Here is a 21,993-nt window from a genome sequence, read left to right on the forward strand (position 1 = left end):
CCTTTCCTGCTCTTCTTTCCCAATCCTCTCTCCTCCTTTAACCTTTTTTTTCTATCCTCTATTTCTTTCCATTTTCCCTCTTTTCCTCTCCTAAATCCATACACTCCTCTCATCCATTCCTTTCACCTTTCTTTCCTTCTTCTGTTTTCCATTGCTGGTTTTTCTCTGTTTCCTTTACCTTCTCTTCTTTCTTCTTCTTTTTTCCCCCTAAACTCCACAACTTCTAATTCTGTCTAAATTTCTCTCCCTCTGTTCTTTTCCTCTTATTTTCTATCCTCTCCTAAACCCCTCCCTCTTCTCTTGTTTCCTTTCCTCACCCTCTTCATCCTTCTATCGTCCCCCTTGTTAGTTTGTTCCTCCTAACCAATCTTTAGAAATGTTTTTGGGTCACATCCTAAAACCAAACTCCCCAGGTATCTCTCTGTAACCCCCCCCCCTTTCATATATCTCCTCTTTACCCATAACTCCCCTCTCCTCCTCTCTCCTCTCATCAGAGATGCATGATGGTACCCGTCGCCGTTTGTCATCTTTATAATTTCCCTGTCCGGTATCGTGCCCTTGTGCAAAGAGACTTTGCGTGGATAATAACTCGTCTCGATCCCCGCCTCTCGTCGTGTCACAGACGTTAACGGAGCCGTTCACAAGGGCACTTCACGCAGTGGTCGCAGAACCAAGGGCGAAACCGCCGCCCCCCCCCCTCTCCCTCCCCCTACGCTGGATAGGGACCAACCTGCAGCGTTGTGTTTGACCTACCAGTAACTTTGTTTTAAACACGCTCTGCTGACTGTGACAAGACGGACAGCTTTCAGGTGACAGACGTTACGTAGAAGTGGAGCCATGAGACGTCCAAGTGAGAATGGAAAAAGTAAAACAGGATAAACAGGAAAAAGGAAACTAATCTCAGCTCTTAAAGCTGCCTAATCACATTAAGAACAACAGCTGAAATCATGTATAATGTGAATGTGGGGCTTTACAGCCTCTTTTAGCTCCCTGTTTTGGTTTTACTGCTCGTTCTGTCTGTTTCAGACTCATCTACAGCTGCTGCTGGAAAACAGAGCTGATGACAGAGCTGAGACTGAGTCATAAACGCGCCAAAAATTCAGCCTTAAACTGTGTGTAACGAGGGTCAGACCAAACATTAGATAAAGTTCATTAAACTTCATCTAATCCACCGCAGGATCACATATCTCCTCCAGAGTGACGCCATCTGGACCTCCGCACTAACTCCTGTGTGTCGACAGCGTGGGTCAGCCGGTCCGCCGCTTTGGTCCAGAATGAAATGTCCTGACAAAAACTGGTCGGATTGACGTGAGAATAATTGATCACGTTCCCCTCAGGATGAATCTGAATGACTTTGGTGACGTCATCTAGCATCAACATCAGGTCTAAATGTTCACTGCACTAACCTCACCTTCAGATGGTTAAACCGCTTCAGAAACGGCGGCTGCTGTATGCTACCATTTCTGTATCTCTCTGAGACTGACACTTTCACAATCACACACACTGTATGCAGTCACCGGTCAGCTGTGTGGCTTCTCTATCAACCTCTTTTCTTTCATTCATTGCACAAAGTTCTCTGTGAATAATCTGAGGGTCGGTGGTTTTGATTCCCCGAACCCCAAATTTCCCCTGATGTATCATCGGATGTGTGTGAATGTGCATGTGGTAGAGAACGTCTTCCCCCGTCGCTATGACGACCAGCTTTTCACACCGCCTTCGACGTCGTACGAACTGGTACTTTTACAGCGTGACCCTGCCCGGGCAGCACATACTGATGGCGTCGCATAGCGCAGCATCAGCTGACATGCCTGACAGACAGAAGATGCACATTGACCGTGACTCTGGGCTTACATAGAAAACAATGGGTACAGGTGATGTGTCGCCCTGTAGGCCACAGTGAGCAAAAGACAGCAGAGACATGAACTAAGTCTATTTTTTTAGAAACCAGAATTAAGAATCTAATAAATATTAAAGGTCCCATATTTTATAGATCTAGATGTCCATGTCTTCTTTGGTTATAAAGCAGGTCTTGGTTCTATATTAATACTGTGAAAGTATCAAAGCGTTCAGTCCACAGATATATGATGGTCCTGTTCTCCAGAATGGAGCAGGAAAGAATCTAAATCTCACTTATTGCTTACACCAGTCTCAGCCGTGTTGGATCTGACCTTGCATCGGCCTGAGAACCCGGTTGTGTCTAAATGAACGTCCTCCTGCTGCAGTCACAGCGTCGCCGGCGTCCTTCTGGGACGCTGCCGCAGCGTTTCCTCCCTCGGCAGAGCTGGCCCGGTCGCCGCCGCTTCCTCCAGCCAGCGGCTCTTTGTCAGGGCTGGCAGGGCCTATAGTCTGACAGCGGACTTGGCTGTAGCTGAAATTGATTTGGCAACTGGCAGCCACACCAGCAGCAACAACGACAACAGCAGCAGCAGCAGCAGCTTCCCGATTGGCCGGAACCTGGCTAAGTAAATAAGTGTTGGAGAGATTCAGGGTAGAGAGGAATTAACCTCACACACAGGTTAGCAGCTGGTTCCAAGGTCCAGAGTGTCCTCAGGGTGTCTGACTGAAGCTCTGTGGTTTGGACGTCTACAGGCCTCTTACCCTCTGCAGACACCGTTTCTGCAGACGGGATAGATTCTGGGCCAGAGGATTTTTACCCAACCGGAGACGCCGCCAAACAATGATGATGACGCTCTGTCTGCCCAACTTTGTGACGCCGACTGGATACATTTCTGTCGAAACTTCGATTTTTTGATACAGGAAATAACCATGAATTGAGACTGAAGAGAGACAGTGGAGCACGATGAATGAACGCTTCATCTGGAGAGGAGGAACAAGTTGAGAGCGGCAGGTGAAGTGTCTGGTTTCAGTCTGGATCCGAAACTGCGGCGTCTTGTTTGAAACGCAGGCCCCGCCTGGACTGTCAACACTTAACAGCTGAAGCTAAATGTTTCATTGTCAGCATCTGTTGCCGAGCAAACACGGGCCCTCCGAGGGCCGAGCGGCGGTTTGATTCTGGTTTGTTTCAGCAGCAGAGCTCAGCGTGACACCAACTCGCCTTCAAGGACTATTTGAAGTTCTTTGAAATTCCCCAGCGTTTGATGTCCATCTTTTTTCTTTTTTCTTTTTTCTTTATTTTTTCAAGCCTTTTTTCTCTCTGCTACCCTGCTCTGAATTTAAAAATTCAACTTGACGTTGTGAAGCCTGCAAAAGAAAACTCCAATCAAGCTCTTCGCTTTTTTCTCTCTTCCTCCTCCTCCTGCCTTTCTTTTATCCTTCCCTCGTTCAGGCTGTGATCTTAAGTGGTCGTTGTTTCCGCAGCTGACAACTCCGGCTTTTTGAACAAACTGTTAACGCGCATCACAGCAGACAGCCAGAAGATATGACTTCCTTTTCCTCTCTTTCCTCCCTCTCTTTCTTCCCCCTCTCTCTTCCCCTCTGTCTCCAGGACTTCCCTCTGCTCCGGCTGGACGACGTGGTGGACGATCAGTCCAACATTGTGGGCTTCTCCATGCTCAACAGCAGCCATCCGTTCTACCTGGAGTTCATCAGGAGCCTCAACCTGTCCTGGAGGGAAGGCTGCGATATCAGCCCGTACCCCGGCCCAGCGGTGAGAGGCGTCTCCACACTGACACACTGAGAGTTGATTTTACGCAACTTATTTCCCCTCAGATTTCAAACTGGATATCTTTAAATCATGAATAAATCAAAATGTTTAAAATGGGCAGAGGCGGAGATATCCTGACATCTCAATTATTTCGTTTGCTCTAAAGATTACAGTCTTTCTAACAATCTGTTAATATTATAGAAGCTACTATCAAGAACTAAACCACTACATAAGACCATTAAAATCAAAATAATGAACTCTATATTGATTTCAAACGTATCTCTACAACTACTACTAAGTGTTTGCTGACATTAGATAATGTGATATTTTATATCGGTAAGGAAATGACAAGCTAACATTAGTTAGCTAAACTGTAACTTAAGGCTATTTTTTATATATGATATAATATACATTGTAGTATTTACAATTTTAGCTAAGAAGGATATAATGTTTCAACTGTTGTTTTTACCTCTTTTTGGGAGGGGGTGAATGTCTTTATCGGGGGGGTTGAACCCTGCATATGTCTACTCAGTGTGACCAGTTCAACCCAAAAGTGATATTTTTTTTCTTCTTTTAATTTGAGGTAACAAATTGTGCAGTTTTTCACAGGCAGAATAATCAGGTCACGTTTTTGATAAAATGAGATAATCTATGAACACAGATTGTATATAAAGAAGAAGAAGAAGAAGAAAAAAAGAAGAGACATTGTGCAACTGCAGCGGCGCATTATTTCCTTCCTCTAATCTTTAAATATCTCTCTCTGTGTCTCACTCCTCCTCCATAATGAAAAGACCCATCAGGACAAATCAATCTCTTCAGAGCTTTCTTCACAATCACAGCTCTATTATCTGCAGAGTAATAACACCTGAGCAGATGGCTTTAATGCAGATAATAGTAATGTTCATCTCAGTCACTGAAGACACTATCATCGCTGCAGAGGAGCATCCTCTCTGGGTTTATTACTCATAGTTATTCACTTAAGGTGCTCAAAGGAGTGGGAACGACCCATAAATAAAACGGTGGTTTTGAAAAAAATCATTAATTAAAACAATTAAAATGTCATAAAACACTCGTCTCAAATTAAATTCAAAAGCACATGAATGGGGAAACTCCAATCTGAAACTCCACACACTGGTCCACACATCTAGTACTGACCTGGAGGCATGGGGAGGTGTTAATGACTTTGACACCAGAGACCTGGGTCCACGTCCTGCATCTGACCTGTTGGTGGATATAGAACAATAAAACTCTGATTAAGGTTACTGCTTGAAGTCAGCGCTGATGTAACACAGGGTCACCTGCACCCATGCATTGTTCTGACCCAGTGTCGGTCCTATATGATTTGTAGTTTTCCCCTCACTGGAGAAAATCCAGCGTTTGTGTCACCTAGACCCTCAAGAAATCAGTGAGCTTTGTCTGACTTTCGCCGGCGCTGTGCAATATCATTATGTCACATGACCTTAAAACGTACAGGAGCAAGGCGCCTTCAGTTTTCTGAGTCAGGCAGCCGCAGTTGTTCTCCACCACCTCAACCACCCCTGTGACGACATCACTTTGTTCTGATTGGCTAAAGGCTTCACTGACGCGCCTGACGTGTTCTACGTCTCTGTTCTAAAGGACTAAAGATCCTCTTTTAAGTCACAGGCGGTTCACATTGACCATCAAGTCTTGAGAGGTCGATCTCCAAAGCAATGAGGCGACATCCCACTCAGTAGTTTAACCATCACAGACCTACAGTGTGTGCACATTTTGAAGTTCTTCATTGAGCAGTTAAAATGGACTGACACATAGTAAGGTCCTAATCCTAAAGTGACAGTAAAGCCAGTTCATATGTGAACTAGAGGGAGCAGCTGCAGGACCAAACGCACAGAGATGTTTCATCAGTTTTAGAATACAGTGACATCTTGTACAGACGTGCTTCAGCTTCAGCTGCAGCCCAAACCCACCACTCTGCTCTCAGGTTGATTACTGCTGATGCTTTTAACACTCCTCATGGCATCCTGTACAAAAAGGTTGGGTGGTCCCCTCTCTCTCTCTCTCTCTCTCGGAGAGGCGTGACTTGCATATGCATTTGTTTGTTTACAAGGCCCTTATTGGAAAACTGCCTTCATATCTATATCTTGCATCCATGTTAGTTTGATCCACTGGTCCACGGGACACCAGGACTAATGACTGGCTCATGCTCCATGTCCCTCCAGTTCATACTGAGCTTGGAACAACTGCTTCTTTGCACCATCCACCTGAAACTCACTACAAAGCACTTTGAAAATTAATTTGTAACCTTTTCATTTCTGTTTGTACCCGTTTTAATTGATTCTTGTCATTACATCATTCGCTGATTGTATTTATGTGTTTGTTTTAATTGATGTTCTTTTTTTTTAGCCGGTATTTTCATCTCGGCAACATCATTATAAATGAGGTCTTTACCCTCAATGGTTTTGTTTAAATAAATAAAGACAAGGTGAGAGCTACCGATTCTTCTTCACTCTCTCCATCTCTCCTCTTCCCTATTCTATCCATCTCTCTCTCCTCACGCTGTAATTAGTTATCGTCATCCAGCCCTGAAACTATCCGCTCACACCTCCAATCACACGCAGTCGTACATCCATCTTTCTTTTATCGGCCGTCGACAGACCGCGCAGCTCTGCCTCCGTACGATTCGTCTGATTCCCTCCGAGAGTCTGTTTGACTGACAACTGACCAAACAGACCAGAACGTCAAGACTGTGATGGGATCAATGAGCCGTACAAGCCGCACTCTGAACGCCGCTGATAGCGGGAGCGCTTCTTCTTCTTCTTCTTCTTCTTCTTCTGCTATCACTCCCCGACATCCCCCAGCTGTAGGAGCAACAACAAACACACAAACACTATTCACTATTGTCTGGTTACGACTCGGTGTCTGAATGAATATGATGCAATCAAGCGACTCGTGTGATGCGTAAGGGGCCGAAAACCATCAGCTCCTCAGAGCGTTTCAGCTTCTTTGAGCTGCTAGTTTTTGTTGTGCAGTTGTTGACCACTGTCCACCAGCTCAGCAGCACAACAGCGGACACACACAGTTAAAGGTGTGTTACAGTTAGCAGATTATAAACAGGAAATACAGTGGGGTGTGTGTCTTTGATGTTTCTGCCCCCAAGTTGCCAAAAAAGCAACAAATTTATTAGCAAATTATTGTCAGTAATGGGTAACTGCATTAAAGACCACCTCCAATGAAAATCAAGTGTTTAACCTAATTAACGTCCATATGTTTTTTATATAATGCAAGAAATATCATAAGTGAAATATCCAGTCAACACCATGAGCGAGTGTTTCCTTGTTGCAGTGAACCAATGACAGTCTGATGAATACAGATTCAGACTGCCAAGGTTTCATATGTCACAAACCTAAGGAACCAATCCTGTCAACTTGTGGGTGGCGGGAGGAGGGGCTAAATAACACTGAAATCTTGTCAGTACTGAGAGAGAGAGTTAGCATGAGCACAACCACTAAACATGTCAGCCACTGCCAGTTACAAGCTAACAAACAACATAAACAAATAAAAGATGCTAACTGCGCTAACCGTTCTGATACGTCTGCTAGTGTCTGGTTCTTGCTGAGTCTCTCTGATGTTTCCTCCTCTAAACATCTTGACACTCTCCGCTCTTTCACCTGTCAAGCTGGAGCCAGCAGGTGGTGGTGGGCTTGATCCAGAATTTCTCAATCAGGAAGTAAGAGGAGATTTTCTTCAGACCCTTTCAGAGTTTTTCAAAACTTTTATGTGGGAAAATCATGTTAAATAAAATATCACACATAAAAGAAAACATGTCTGGAGGGGGAACTATTAAATTGAGTTGAATTATCCGCCAGGGAAAACTGAATTTCAGTGTAAGTTTTTGGTTGATGATGCATTATAAAAACTTTAAATCTTTTTTGTCGGGTATTTCTCTAAAACTAAACTGTATAAAAAAGTTTCAATGGCCATGAAATTAGTTCAATAATAGACTTACATCTCAAAAATGCAACAATTTCTTAACTGATTCAAGTGAATTGTTCCATTAGCCAAAGCAAATAAAAGAAAGTTTTAGAAAAGCCTCGGTGGCTCATCTGTCCTTCCGTCCCGCAGTGGGACGGGTTCGAAGCCAACCCGTGACCCTTTGCTGCGTGTCACCCCCTCACTCGGCCCAGTTTTCCTATCTCTTTCTCACTGTAACTATAATCAAGGCAAAAAGCTTGAAAAAAAAAAAAAAAACATAAATCTTTCCTTGTCCATACAATGCTGAATTCTTTCATTTAATATTGTCAACTCCAAACATCCCCTTTTAAATCTGGAAATTTATCAGTCAAACTAATAGCCTTTGAATTTCTCTTTTATGTCTAAGTAAACAGTTTTCAGTGAATACACAGTGGAGGTTGTCATTTCCAAAAATGTTTTAGGGATGTCAAAAAAAAACAAACAAAAATAAAAACTAAAAATCCGCTTTTTGACTTTACTGTCGCTGTGTTCCAGCTGTCGTCGGCCCTGATGTTTGATGCGGTTCACGTGGTGGTGAGCGCCGTGCAGGAGCTGAACCGCAGTCAGGAGATCGGAGTGAAGCCGCTGAGCTGCACCTCCCCGCTCATCTGGCAGCACGGAACCAGCCTCATGAACTACCTGCGCATGGTAAGCACACACACACACACACTGTGCACAACTGTTATTACACAAACTGTACCTGACCAAGTGACCTCTAGTGGTCATTTGATGTCTGTGTCGAACAGAGGTAGATGTCGTCGTTATGGAGGCTTAAACCTTTCGGGGAGGAGTTGAGGTGGATGAATGGGTCAACAAACCGACTTTGACATGTGACACTGCTGCTCACATCCCATCAACTAGTTTTTCGTGCCTGAACTTAAATAAACCTGAACCACAGGGGAGGCAGAGCAGAGACCCGACAGTGACCACAGCTGCCAACTGGGGCGTCAGATCTACGATGCACCTGTATGTGTCATCCGGAGGGGAAACGTCACACATTATATTTTGCAGTTTAGTTTCGGACGACTTGTTGATTTCTTACATGACGAGGTGAAGTCGTCTCTCTCCTTTGCTGCGGATCAGATCTGTGGTGAGGTTCAGCAGAGCTACAGGCAGAAAGAGAGAGAGGGAGGGAGGGAGGGAGGGAGAGTGTTATTGTCTTTCTTTTTTTTTTTTCCTCTGGCATCGTTCCCTTCCTCCCTCCTTTCATTTCCATGTTCATTTAATTTATTCTCGTCCTGCTCTGTCTGTTTCTCTCTGTCTGCCACTTCTTGTTTTTGCCATCCACCTCTCCCTCCCTCCCTCTCTCCCTCCATATTGTTTTTGTTGCTCTCAGTGCATCACTTCATCATCTCTGCACTGTTTTTGGCAGCAGCTAGAAACCTCTCTCTCCCTCTCTCTCTCTCTCTCTCTCTCTCTCTCTCCCTCTCCCTCTCTCTCTCTCCCTCTCTCTCTCTCTCTCTCTCTCTCTCTCTCTCCCGCCCCCCCCTCTCTGTGTCTCTCTTGCCACAGAGTTTTTGGGATGTAATTCATCTTGAGTCATGCACACACACACACACACTCGCACACACACGCTTTCATACTGTACGCTCACTCTATTACACATTACTCACATAAACTCAGGCAAAAAAAAATGCATGCTTGACTGCACATGCATCACACAAGTCTCACACTCATTTGCACATTCCTACACACACACACACACACACACACACACACACACACACACACACACACAGTGAGAGCGAACCAGTGGCTCTGTCACTGATCTGATCAACTGTCCTGCGTGTACACAGTGTACTCACTGCCGTAGTGCGTGAATTTCAACAGGATAGTGTTATCCCAAACCAAACACTGTCGCAGCATGTGACCACGATTGTCACCCACCTGCCGGCTGCTTAGTTTTTTACTTTCCTGTGTGCGCCCCCTGTGTCATGTGACACGGGAATGACGCCACCATCGTCATTCTTCTGTCACCGTTTTCATGAGTTTGAAAATACGCTGGTGGTTTTCCTCCCCTTCCGCTACGTAGCCAAGATGGCGACCGTAGCCATCGTCTTTTTGAGCGTTCTGAGTGCAACATCTGGGTACTCATAGCTCAATGCATGAGAACGCAAGTATGCACTCAAAATACCAAGTGTATGAAATGTTAAATGTTAAAAATAAATGTATTCTACAATGTGGAAGAGTTGTTGGAGTGAAACAGACAATGTGCTGTGATAGCTTTCTTTGTTGTGGACTCATTCTCTGAACTGCGGCTGTTTTGATTGCGGGTCATAAACCATTCTGTTGTAGAGACTCGGGTCGAGCGATTCCAGCAAAACAACGTATCTCACGGCCTCCTGAAGGTTTCTGAATAAACATCAGTTTCATATAAAACGTTTTAGACAGAGCTCATCTAACAGTGTATTCTGGTCCCTCTTTCTGTTTGTCTCCAGGTGGAGTATGATGGTCTGACAGGTCACATTGAGTTCAACAGCAAAGGCCAGAGGACCAATTACACTCTGAAGATCCTGGAGAAGCACCCCGGGGGCCATAAAGAGGTCAGAGGTCAAATGGGGTCAATTGGGAGGACAGGTTAAGGCTAAGCATTCAACTGCAGCTTCTGAACCTGTGACTTTTGATAGCATTGCCTAAGAGAAGAAGCAAAACTCAAACAGAAAGTCGAAAGAATAATCAATAACAGAAATATGCTTTTTCTTTATTTTCCCTTTAATCAAACGTCTCACACACTGGGAACCACTGAACTCAGACACAGTTAATACAACCTCTTCCTTAATGTTGTGGGTTACAGTCATGTTCTGTCCACCGGCTCCACAGTAAGCAGTTCCGTCATTGGTCCGTCAATAAAATCAATGCCAACAGAATGTTGGTTTATGACCTAGGATTAACGTTAAAGGTCAGAAGTCAACTCAGGCCACAGGGTCAAATGGGCTCTCAGGCCAGGGTTAAGTGTGCTGCACAAAGTAATACAAGTTTGGGTGATTCCCACTCGATTCACATGTTGACCTTTACACAAATAACCAACGTGAATTAACTTCAGCTTCAGATAATAAAACCAAACTTTAGTATCACTTATTAGCACTAGAGTAAATCCAGATTCATCAATTAAGTAATACAATGGGAACAAACCTGACTTTCCTCTACTGTATCAATTGTTTCTACCATAGTTGAAATTTAGATTTTCTTGCCAAGAGTAAAATGAAAAGATGCATAACTTTTCTAACAGGAGACACTTAGATTAGCTTAGCATAAAGCCTGAAAATAGGGGGAAAAAGCTAGTTAAGAAATAGTCCTGGACACAAACCCGGTCTGCACGGCCATGACCAAGGAGGGAGATGCACACAGACGAGCCATACAACAAATGTTTAATTAAAAAAAAACACACAAGACAATAAATCTAAGAGAAGAACAATGGCTTGTAAGTGAGTGCATGAGTGAAGAAGCGTGTGAATGCAATGTTGTATGGCGCAGGAACAGAAACAACACAAACCAAATGGGTGCCTCAGGGAGGAGAGAAAACCGGAACTGAGCTCCGAAATGGTTTTAAAAGCGCTAGCACACAGGTCCCAGGTGTGCTAGGCCTGCAGATTACTGCCCAGGTACCGACAACCCTCCTCCTCCTCCTCCCCCACAAACCCACCTCTGGTACCTGCAAAAGAAGCAGCCACACACAGGAAGCAACAGGTGGAAAGAGTCGTCACACCCCCGTAAAATATGTACACATTAAACAAACAATATACGCTATGCAAATCAGTGCGAGGTGCTGGTAGGATGATTATGTTAACCTTGGACAACGGTTTCCCCATGTGCCCAATCGTTATGACAAGCTAAGCTAACCAGCTGCTGTCTGTAGCTTCATATTTAACATACAAAACCAGAGACACATCTGCAAATGTCAAAAACATTACTTTAAACATAAGAATTGATATCAGTTTTCCTCAAGAGTGACGTGTTTGTCTTTCGCAACCTGCAGCGGAAGCTTGTTAAACCGGAAAACGTTTCGTTAGAATCATGGTTGAAATCCTGTGCGATGAGGCCTCGGAGAAAACTCGGGACAAAGATAATAAAACAGACCGGAAATGATTTAAGTGAGCAGAGGTCGGTGTTATCGTACCAAAATGATGAGTTTTCACATCACAGTGGTAGTTTGGGGAGGGAGTGGCCACCTGTTCTGGATCAGCCTGTCCCTTGGGCATCAGCGCAGTATCCTAACAGCCAATAAAAAATCACAGATAACAACGAACCCGAGGTCAGGTAAGGTGATGAGGTCAGGATGTGCGATGCGGTCAGTGCTGGGTCAGCAGATTTGCATTTACATGCTGCAGTTTGTATTTATGACCTCATTTAACCTGCTGAATGAGCCGGGAGGAGCGGGATCCACCCTCATTGATTTCACCATTGATTCTGCAGCTTCCTCTGTCTGCCTGTCTCACGGCCTCTGTGTGTGTCTGTTTGCCTTTTTATTACACACTTTGTTTGTTCTCCTTTGACCTCGCTCTCCTTTTTCTTTTGCCCCACTCCATGTCATGGATGTACCTGTGACCCATGACCACCTAAACACCACAGAGACCTGGGAAATACAGAGTGGTTATGCAATATTTCCTGACAGTTTATGAAATACGTTCAGTTGTGGCCAAACCTGGACACACAGGTTGAGTTCAACAAAGTTGGAGTCAACTTTTTTGATCTGTCGAGACAGGTTTGGTCGCCTTCACCTTCACCTCCTCCTCTCCTTCTCCTAACTCATCCTTTTCCTCATCTTCCTCCCGGGTGAACAGATTGGTACCTGGTACTCCAACAACACGTTGGCCATGAACTCCACTTCCCTGGACCTCAACGCATCAGAGACGCTGGCTAACAAGACACTAATTGTCACCACAATACTGGTAATTAAAAAATGTTTTAAATGTGTACGTGTTGTATCATGAAGAATCACTGCTTGGTGTTACTCCTCCTTTGGATCAGCTGCATGCTCTCACATCCCTCCTGACAGGAAAACCCCTACGTCATGCGTAAGTCCAACTACCAGGACTTCCAGGGTAACGACCAGTACAAGGGTTTCTGCGTGGACATGCTCCGGGAGTTGGCCGACATCCTGAAGTTCTCCTTCAAGATCAAGCTGGTGGACGACGGGCTGTACGGAGCCCCGGAGCCCAACGGCAGCTGGACCGGCATGGTGGGAGAGCTGATCAACAGGGTGAGTGGAGGAGGGCGGGGGCGGGGGCCAACAACACTACGACACACTAATGAGCAACTTCACACAGTTTAGTTTAAGGACCGGAGGTGCGACAGCACCTGGACGATACTAGTCGGTCGGCAAAAAGATCTGTAATCAAGAACTCTGCTGTCAGCGATTCAATTCATATTGAATGCCACACATGTACATTATCAAATACCTGTACATTGAACAGCAGCAAATGTTATAATCTCAGTTTATTTAAACCAACCAACCAACAAAAAGAGCCCTAATGTCATGGATTTATGATTTCTGGACCCAAATGCAGACAAACACAGGTCAGGGCAAAGGAGGGTATTTAACAACAAAAACAGAGTTACAAGAAGATGATGCAAACTGAAGCACTGGTAAGAAAACATAACTCAGAAAATCCAAACTGTAGAGAAAAACTCTACAGGAAACAGGAACAGGAATGAAAGCACACGGAAAAAAAACACACGGAAAAAAAACCAGAGGAACTGAACAGGAGCATGAGACACCAGGGGAAACTCAGCAGGAACAAAAAAGAACTGACAAAGACAACTGGGAGCACAGAGACTAAATACACACAAGGGGAGCAGGTAACAAGGTGTAACAGTTTGTAACACATTAGGACAGGGCAGACAATCACACCGGATGGAAAACAGCATGAAGACAGGAAGTAAACGGCAGCAAACAAAAACAAAATAAAATGGTAAATAAACATCCAAACATTTAGGAAATGATCAGAAGTGCATTGATACTTTTTGATCAAACGACAAACATCACAGCTCTTTAGGTGTTGTCACTTCTATACATGTGAGGACCTTCGTTGTCTAAACTAATCCTAACATTAACTCTTAAATCAAATCTTCACCCTCAAACAGCCGTTTGAAGATGTGAGAAGAGGAAAAAATGTCCTCAATTTTCTTTTTTCAGAAAAGATCCTCTCTTTCCAAAGACGTCCTCAAAAAGACGTCAAATATTTCTCTCGCTTTCCGAAAATATCCTGACTATTATGAAATTTTTCCAAAATTTTATTATATTACTTCATTCGCTTCTTTTACCAAAAATGTCCTCACTTACCAAAAAAATTCTCGCTATACTAAAATGTCCGCCAGTCAATGAAGATGTCCTGTATCTTTGCAAAGATGTCCCCACTTTTTTGAAACGTCCTCACTTTGCAGGTGTAAAGCTCAAAAGGGTCCAAATGTATACGAGCGCAAACACAAGTCTGAAAGTGGCAACTGACATTTGAAGAAGGGACGACTGCATAAAATTTTTCAGGTCTAAACACCAAATTGGTGTTCATGAAAATAAACTGCATGGGCACACACACACACACACACACACACACACACACACACACACACACACACACACGCACCGATATCGCTCCTTATCGTCTCCACTGTCTCTCGCAGCCTTGTCGCAGGCAGTTCTCTAATTAGACTCAACTTGACTTAAAATGAGCCACTTTCCCTGAGAAAACAACTAATGGGGGGAAATCGGGCCTCGGCTGAGCCACTTTATACGTCCTCAGCATCTGTGTGTGTTTGTGTGTGCGTGTGTGTGTCTCTGCCGCTCAGGGCCGAGCAGCTTTCTAACGCTCCACCACTTGTATAATTGGCTGACTCTTGTGTTGCAGTTAAGGGCGCCATCACTGTCAACAGCTCAGAGCCCACGTCTTGGGCCCCTCACGCCTGCCCACTGCCGCCTGTTGCCATAACAACTAACGCATGAGCAATGTCAGTGCAAGTGCAATCATGGAAGAGTGCTCGTGTGTGTGTGTGTGTGTGTGTGTGTGTTTGCTTGACCAAAGTTGTTTGTGCGTGTGGCCACACTTGAATTGATTACAATTAATAAAATCCAGCCCATCCTCTGCCCGTCTGCATCATAGCAGGGTTCAACAGTTAAGGGGTAAAATGCCACTGCACTGCATCTCCATGTTGGTTACACATGTGAGTTGTTGGTCCGATCATCTTCACGCATTCAGATCTGTGGCAACTTGAACTTCAGGGGATTAAAGTTTAGATTCAAACTTGAGGGAAATTTCCTGACAGAATCTTAGACCTTTAGAGTCTAAACTGGATGTAAAGTAAAAATAGCTGAGTACAGGTTATGATAATTTTGACCTAGGTATTTCCTCATGTGGAATAATGTAATGTCAACTGATCTCACCTCAACATAACTTAGATAAGGACCTTTTTTGTGCGCAGTAAGGTCTGAGTAGCTGCACAGTTAAGCTGAAGAAAGAGACGTGTTGTAAGGAGCCTGAAGGAAGTCTTCTATGCAGCCAATCTGCTATTTGCATTTGGAACAAATGACACTGTTTTGGTGATTTGCAGCCGTCTGTAGCGCCTCCCTGATGGGATCACACGATGTTAAAGATCAATGATCAATCTGAGGAACTTTTTTTGTATTTAATAGTAGTTTCACACCTGAAATGTTTGGTTCAGTTCAGATCCTACGTTCGCAGGTCACCCTGTGAGTACAGGAATTTTCCCTGATCAGTCAGTTAAAGGTCCCATATTTTATAAAGTGAGATGTCTTTTTTAAATTATAAAGCAGGTCTAGGTTCTATATTAATACTGTGAAAGTATCAAAGCGCTCAGTCCACAGAGAAATGCACACAGCCTGTATTCAGAAACTGAGCCTTAAAACCAGCTGTCAGGACTTCTGTAACTTTGTGATGTCACAACAAAGCAGTCACTGCTCTCAGCCATGCTCCAAGCCCCGCCCACCTGGACCCACCATCCAACCTTGCAGGATTTGGTTTCTCTGAGTGTTTACCTGAAATCTACTATTTTTATTTGATCACTCAGAAAACAGTCAGCCAATCAGAAGAGAGGCTCAGAGCCTCCTCTCGTCTTTGGTTCTTCTTTGGTACTTTTGGGGCGGTTGTTTTTACTGATTTTATAGAAAAGGTCCTAATTGACAATAATAGTTTTAGTGAAATTTAGTTTAGTGAAATTGTTTTGTTGTCAACACTAACATGCAGTAAACAAACAAAGTAAACCAGGCATGTTGTGAACTCGTGTTGTATGGTCCTCACGTCTTCTCAGGTCCGTTAGAAGGCTCAGTCCTGGTTCTGGTCCTGGATGTAAGGTGTAGTCCTCACAGGTGTAGAAGGACCAACGTGTGTGAAGCTGTTCTACATAACTGCACTGCTGTTTGTCACGTTGGTGGCTCCTGTCTAATCCTGCTAATAACACACATACACAAACAGCATCACATAATGGTGATGGTAATGGTGATGGTGGCTGATGATTGCATGTGTGTGTGTGTGTGTGTGTGTGTGTGTGTGTGTGTGTGTGTGTGTGTGAGGAAGAGAAAATGGGGAACACAAGCAGACAATTAAGAGGCTAATCAACTGTCTTTTTTCTTACTAATTATACAGAGCTGTTTCAATTACACTGCGGGATCCCACAGCACGAACACACACGCACACACACAGCAGGTATTCGCACACTTTCATCTGTATCTACAGACTGCATTTTACATAAATATGTTAAAACTCGCAAATGCTCTCCCTCCCTCTCTCCATCTCTCTGTAAAGCTCTCTCGTCCCTCACATTTTCTTTCACTGGAAAATTTCAGAGGTAGAAGCTCTTAAAACAACTGTATGCTTTCAAACACACACAGGTTTTTTTTTTTTTTTCGTGCTACGAGGCCCAGGAGTCTGATGAAAGTGGGTGAAATTCGTTTAACAAGTGTCTACTCGTTAATCAATTAAGTGTTAATTAAGGAGCAGAGAGGTGTCTGGGGTCCAGATAAACGCTCCACTATGGATCCACTCTGCGTCTCTCTGTTGACTTTAACCTTAATGAGATTATCTTTCAACTTTAATTCCGCTCTGCCGTGTTTACGCGGCAAGGTTAAACCCACACTCAGACGAGAGTCTTCATCGTTCTCGTGCAGCTGCTGGAAGGACGCGTTCGCAAAGTGCACCATGACGCCGTTTTCTTTCATTTAAACTGTAACACGTGTAAATGGCCATGCAAGTGGTTCTAAAGAGAACTCTGAAGCTTGACGTGACCGTTCAAAATCGGAACCTTTAACTTTGTTTTTATTCTGTCATTTAAATTAACCCCAAATAATGAGGATAGTGAGTAAAGCTTCAATGCAGTAGGAAACTTTGGCGTAAGTACTAAGTACTACATCTGTCAATAAGTTTAAGTAGATCTGGTGAAGAAGTGAACAGAAAGTGCGTAGTAAGTGCTAGTTAGTAATGTTAGGGTGTTAGAGGTGTTAAGAGGCGAGGTGCTCTCTGAAGAGAGGAGTCTTCAAAAGATGGTTGAAGATAGAGAGGGACGCCCCTGCTCTGATAGCTTTCAGTAGCTTGTTCAACCATCGGGGATCCACAGAGCAGAACAGACTGGACTGAGACTGTCTCGTGTGCAGTGATGGCAACAATAGACGACGTTCTTTAGAGGAACGTAATATCCAAGGAGCAAAAGGCTGTATGATTGAGTTCAAGTAGATGGGTGCAGATCCCAGAAGTCAGTGAATGTGAGCAGTAGTTACTCGGATTTGATTCAGGTGACCGTGGGTAGGTTGATGTCACTCTGCTACTTATCGACTTACCCATGGCTGCCCTTAAAAAAAAAATGTATCTGTCCAGTCCTTTGTTGTTCTTTACTGTTTTTGCATTCAAACTTATATTAAAGCAATACATCAAACTAATGTTTCAGTCCGTGCAGACCCTCAGTGCTGGAGTTCTTGAAAAAGTCACGTACTGATTCAGTAAACTCTTAGATGTAAGAGCATAGTGCAGGGATCTCTTTGACAGGGTATTGAAGTCCTGTGGTTAGAAGGTAGACCAGGAGAGGAGGAGGGTAGTCCTCACCTCCTGTCCGTTCAGCTCTATAGCAAGGGGTGAAAACGCAGTCACTGTCACATCATTGAATGTGTTATTCAAGGGGAAACAATTAGAAAAAGTCCCTGTCAGAACCAGGAAGGTGTGGACTAAATTAAAGTGTGTCTCAGCTTGAAATGGGAGCAGCATGAGCTCTGAGATTTACCCATAGAGCTCCACCAGAAACAAAAGCTTTTATCTGTCCCCCGGGAGCTGCACTGTAACAATTCACTGCTAACTTGTAATGCATTCAGCAGCGGCCGTGCCCTCCACAATGACTTCTGCACAATAAAAATCAATATTTCATTAAAAGCTCCAGAATCTCTGCGAAAAAAGGTTCAAGCATTTGGAACAAAGGTGCTGCCTTTAATTGTGGCCTCTGTGGCTGGAAAATCAGGAGTTCAGCCTTATAATAAAAGATGGCTGTTTAATCAAAGTCACACAGTCAGTTCAACGCATCACAGTGGGAGTCAAAACAGACAGTAATCATCGTCTGTACTAACGCTGCAGCAGAAACTCTGGCTTTGAGGCATTCTTCTATCATATTCTTTTTTCCTTTTTATGTGTGTTATTTACCAGTTCTTTATGCTTCCGTGCGTCCCCTGGTAACCATGGTATGGTAACGCTGTGTTTAACATCACAACACTCTGAACTTTTGGTTATTTCCTTGGGCAGAGTCTACAGAAATCAAAACTTCCGTAAAGTGTGCATAAAAGCCTCAAATTGTGTGATAGAGAGCCCTCATGCACTTGATGGTTCGACAGTGGGACACACCTAAGCCCTCATGGACTCCCTTGGACTTGGAACATGCCTCAAGTCTGTGAACTCCATGAGGATGGACACTGGGATTGGGCCTAGACAGCAGTTTGCAGGGCTGGAGTAAAGAGTAGAGATGCATGTCCAAACAAAAAGCCCAATGCGCCTATTTTTAAACTTTGTGAAAGACTTGGTTATCAAGAGGTTTTATAATTTGTGCAAGTATCGCAACGCTGACCTTTTAACCAGAGTTAATTAGAGTCTCAACGGCTGCATGTTTACAGAAAGTGTGGGCTCCACCCACGCCCCACCTCTTTGCTCATTTTTGGATTATCTGGGAGTTGGGCAGAGTCAGACACTGCCAAGATGGCGACTGTGGTGCAGCTCTCTCTGAGCTTGAAAACCACTCTTCAGAAACCTGTGGGTAATGTCATGGAGACTACGTCCATCCTTACTTACAGCCCTTGTATCAAACTGCACTTAGAGCTAAGTAAGCTAGCTATAGTTGAGTATCTGTGTATTTTAGCCACATTTTAGAGAAACAATGAATGTTGTGAACGTACTGATCATACGAGGCTGGCCTGTAAAACAAAAAAGGCTTATTATGACCCGTAGTTACGTTTTGTTGTTAGGTGACATCTAGTGGCCGTAGTATTTATGACAGGAGCAAAAGGGAAAATTGCGGTGACGTAGTATAAAGATAAAACACAGGAATATGACAGATTCCAATGTGAAAATAGCAGTTTATTTTGTTTCTATAATCCATGAAAGTTAACCATGTTGTTATTATTGTAACCATGACAACGAAGATCATCTTATGTTGAGGAAGTACATATTTTAACCCAAATCAACCCAAACCAAGCCATGACGGTTATTATTGTAACCATGGCGACGGAGGTAGGCACGCCACTCTCAGTACAGTCGGCGTGTTTATTATTGTAACCATGCCAACCAAGGTGCTATTTGAGGAGCTATTCCTATGGGTTATATCAGAGGGTTGAAAAAAACAAAGGTTGTTCAGGTTGGAGGACTGATTGGATCGAAGAGATGGAGGATGAGGAAGAAGTGGAGTGTGTCTGTGGTTTCTGTGGAGATATTTTAGAGTAGAGTCACATTTGCACCCTCCTGGGAGCAGGCATCAAATACCCCAGAGCAACGTCCCCCAGGGGGGTTGATGTTTAATGTAAAACAGAGTGTTTTTTATAGATATATCCAGTATGACGTCTCAATGATTTCATCACTCACTGAATCTCAACACAGTTTCACAGCCTCGTCCCTGAGCTGGGAGGAAAAATGTTGGGATTTGAAGCTTCAGCATCATCACGGACAAACATTATGTTTCACCTAAAATGTTTTTTTTTTTCTGTTAATGCAACACGGCAGAACATGAGTATAATTCACTGGAGGTTGTTGGGCTCATTACAGTCTAAATGAGGAACCATTAGACGGAGAGAGGAGTGAAGCTCTCTCCCTTTGTGATCTCTGTTTGCTCTCTTTATTCACATCTGTGCTGTTTAATCAGTTGATCCTGGATATCAGCTCACGGTCAGACCACACACACCCATCTCAGATATGCCTGATTAATATTTCAGCTTCTGCTTTTGTTCTCTCCACCTTGTGCATCGGCTCCTCTTTCATGTCCTCAACGTCCGACCCCACTTGACCTCCCTTCTTTCTTCTGTCCTCCTCCGCTGCTTTTCTCCTCTCAGACCTCCGCTAACCTCCTCCTCCCCACATCCTTTTTTCTCATCTTTGATGTTGATTTTCTTTTTTAACTGCCTGTCCTTCGTCTCAGATTCATCTTGTTTTCTCACGCTCCCTCCTCCTGTCTGTATTCTGTCTTTCTCATTTGAACTTGTTTACTCCTAATCCCCCGTCTTCTCCTCTTCTTCCTCTTTCACTCCCATTCCCCACCTATTTTTTCTTTCCCTCATCGTCATCAGTTCAAAACAGTTCAATTCTAGGTCTGTCCCTCTTCCTTTCACCTCTAAGGTCGTAGTAACGTGACATTTGTGGCTAAAAATAAAAACATTTACTCTCTCTCTCTCTCTGTCTCTCTCTCTCTGTAGAAAGCAGACCTGGCGGTGGCCGGCTTCACCATCACCTCAGAGAGGGAGAAGGTGATCGATTTCTCCAAACCCTTCATGACTCTGGGCATCAGCATTCTCTACCGAGTTCATCTGGTAAACTCACTTTTACAACATCTTTTTAAACTCTTTAACAGGAACTGATTTCACTCATCAGTGTAGTGCATAATCTTGACTTAATTTATTCTTACTTGTTTTACACATTTAGACAGAAAGCCTGCGTCACAAAGAGGGAGTGTTGCGTTTAAAAAGCTCAGTTACCGGCTCTATCGGGTGTAAGATCCGGAGCGTTGGGATCTTGAACCATGTCCCAGGTTTTGGTGCACCATCTTAGTTTTATTTTTTGAATCCCCCAATTTTATCAAAGTGTAATGGTGAATCATTTAAAGGATAAAGCTTATGTAATACTATATTTTTACTATATTGAAGTCCCATAAAAAGACCCAAATCCACAGTGTGTGAGTTCGTCCCTAAACACTCTCGCTCTCAGCTCTGAGCCCATTGGTTCCTACTGAAGATGGAAATATTTAAAACACCTCATATATTTATAGTTTCATTGAAAAAGAAACTGCCACTGTTATTAAACAGGAGGAAATAGTGCATTTGTTCCGGGACTATTTTCCGCGGCGGATTAATCCACATTTGGTGCTCTAATATTTGTGGCAGCAGGACGGTGTGTATGGGATTGAGTTAGAATAAACTACTGTGTGTGTGTGTGTGTGTGTGTGTGTGTGTGTGTGTGTGTGTGTGTGTGTGTGTGTGTTGATGGTGATGAAGGAACATGTTTTACAGTGAGACTCGCTGATGTGTTTTAATAGTTTCTGGAAACAGTGGAGCTCTGTGGCCCAGAGGAAGAAGATACATCAGAGACAATACTTGTTAGTAGGAAACAGTCAGAATAAGTTGTGGTGTTTTCGTGGGGTTTGGGGACAAGAAAAAAAACAGATTAACACCACACTCATCCTTTAACCAAGTGTTTAAAAAAAAAGGCACATCCCTGCTATGACTGTATCAACAGAGTGAGAAATGGTGCAGCACATTCAGCCTCGCTGCCTGTCTGTTGTGATTTGTGTGAACTGACCCTTTAAAAACAGAATTTATCTGATGCACAGCTGATAAACGGAGAGGACGCAGCTGGAAGTCAGTTTGCTTTCTTCCAAATAAGAGTTTTAAGATGCTGTTAAAAGATGCAGTTATGTCTCGGCCCAGCCTGCAGAGCCGACAAACAAAATGAACAAAAGGCCGTTTGCACCTGTTGACATTTCCCGTCTCTCTCTCTCTCTCTCTCTCTCTCTCTCTCTCTCTCTGTCCGACAAGTCCACGGATTCAGAGAGAAACTGCTTCAGTCACAACAGCAGCCGCCCCCTCAGCAGGAGCTCCTCTGCTGGAGGCTACCCGGCTGCTCGGGTCACTCAGTCAAACTGCAAGTTCAGGAGAAAGCAACAGCAAATATTCCTGCGACCAGAGAGATCACGCAGGGAGCGGGGGGTTGGGGTCGGGG

At 43.9% G+C, this 21,993-nt stretch overlaps 1 protein-coding gene across 1 annotated transcript in view; it reads left to right on the forward strand.

The window, feature by feature from the left end:
- LOC111665665 (glutamate receptor ionotropic, kainate 5-like) overlaps positions 1-21,993 on the forward strand; it is an 80,756-nt gene that overhangs the window by 27,585 nt on the left and 31,178 nt on the right. The window contains exons 7-12 of the mRNA XM_087177820.1: positions 3,446-3,607; positions 8,090-8,242; positions 10,033-10,137; positions 12,376-12,483; positions 12,591-12,794; positions 20,475-20,588. Of these exons, the coding sequence (XP_087033946.1) occupies positions 3,446-3,607; positions 8,090-8,242; positions 10,033-10,137; positions 12,376-12,483; positions 12,591-12,794; positions 20,475-20,588 (846 nt within the window). The remainder of the gene's footprint in view (positions 1-3,445; positions 3,608-8,089; positions 8,243-10,032; positions 10,138-12,375; positions 12,484-12,590; positions 12,795-20,474; positions 20,589-21,993) is intronic.

This window comes from Seriola lalandi, unplaced genomic scaffold, assembly GCF_002814215.2.
Source record: "Seriola lalandi dorsalis isolate HSWRI2012SDOR001 ecotype SW California unplaced genomic scaffold, Sedor1 jcf7180002054657, whole genome shotgun sequence".
Taxonomy (NCBI): domain Eukaryota; kingdom Metazoa; phylum Chordata; class Actinopteri; order Carangiformes; family Carangidae; genus Seriola; species Seriola lalandi.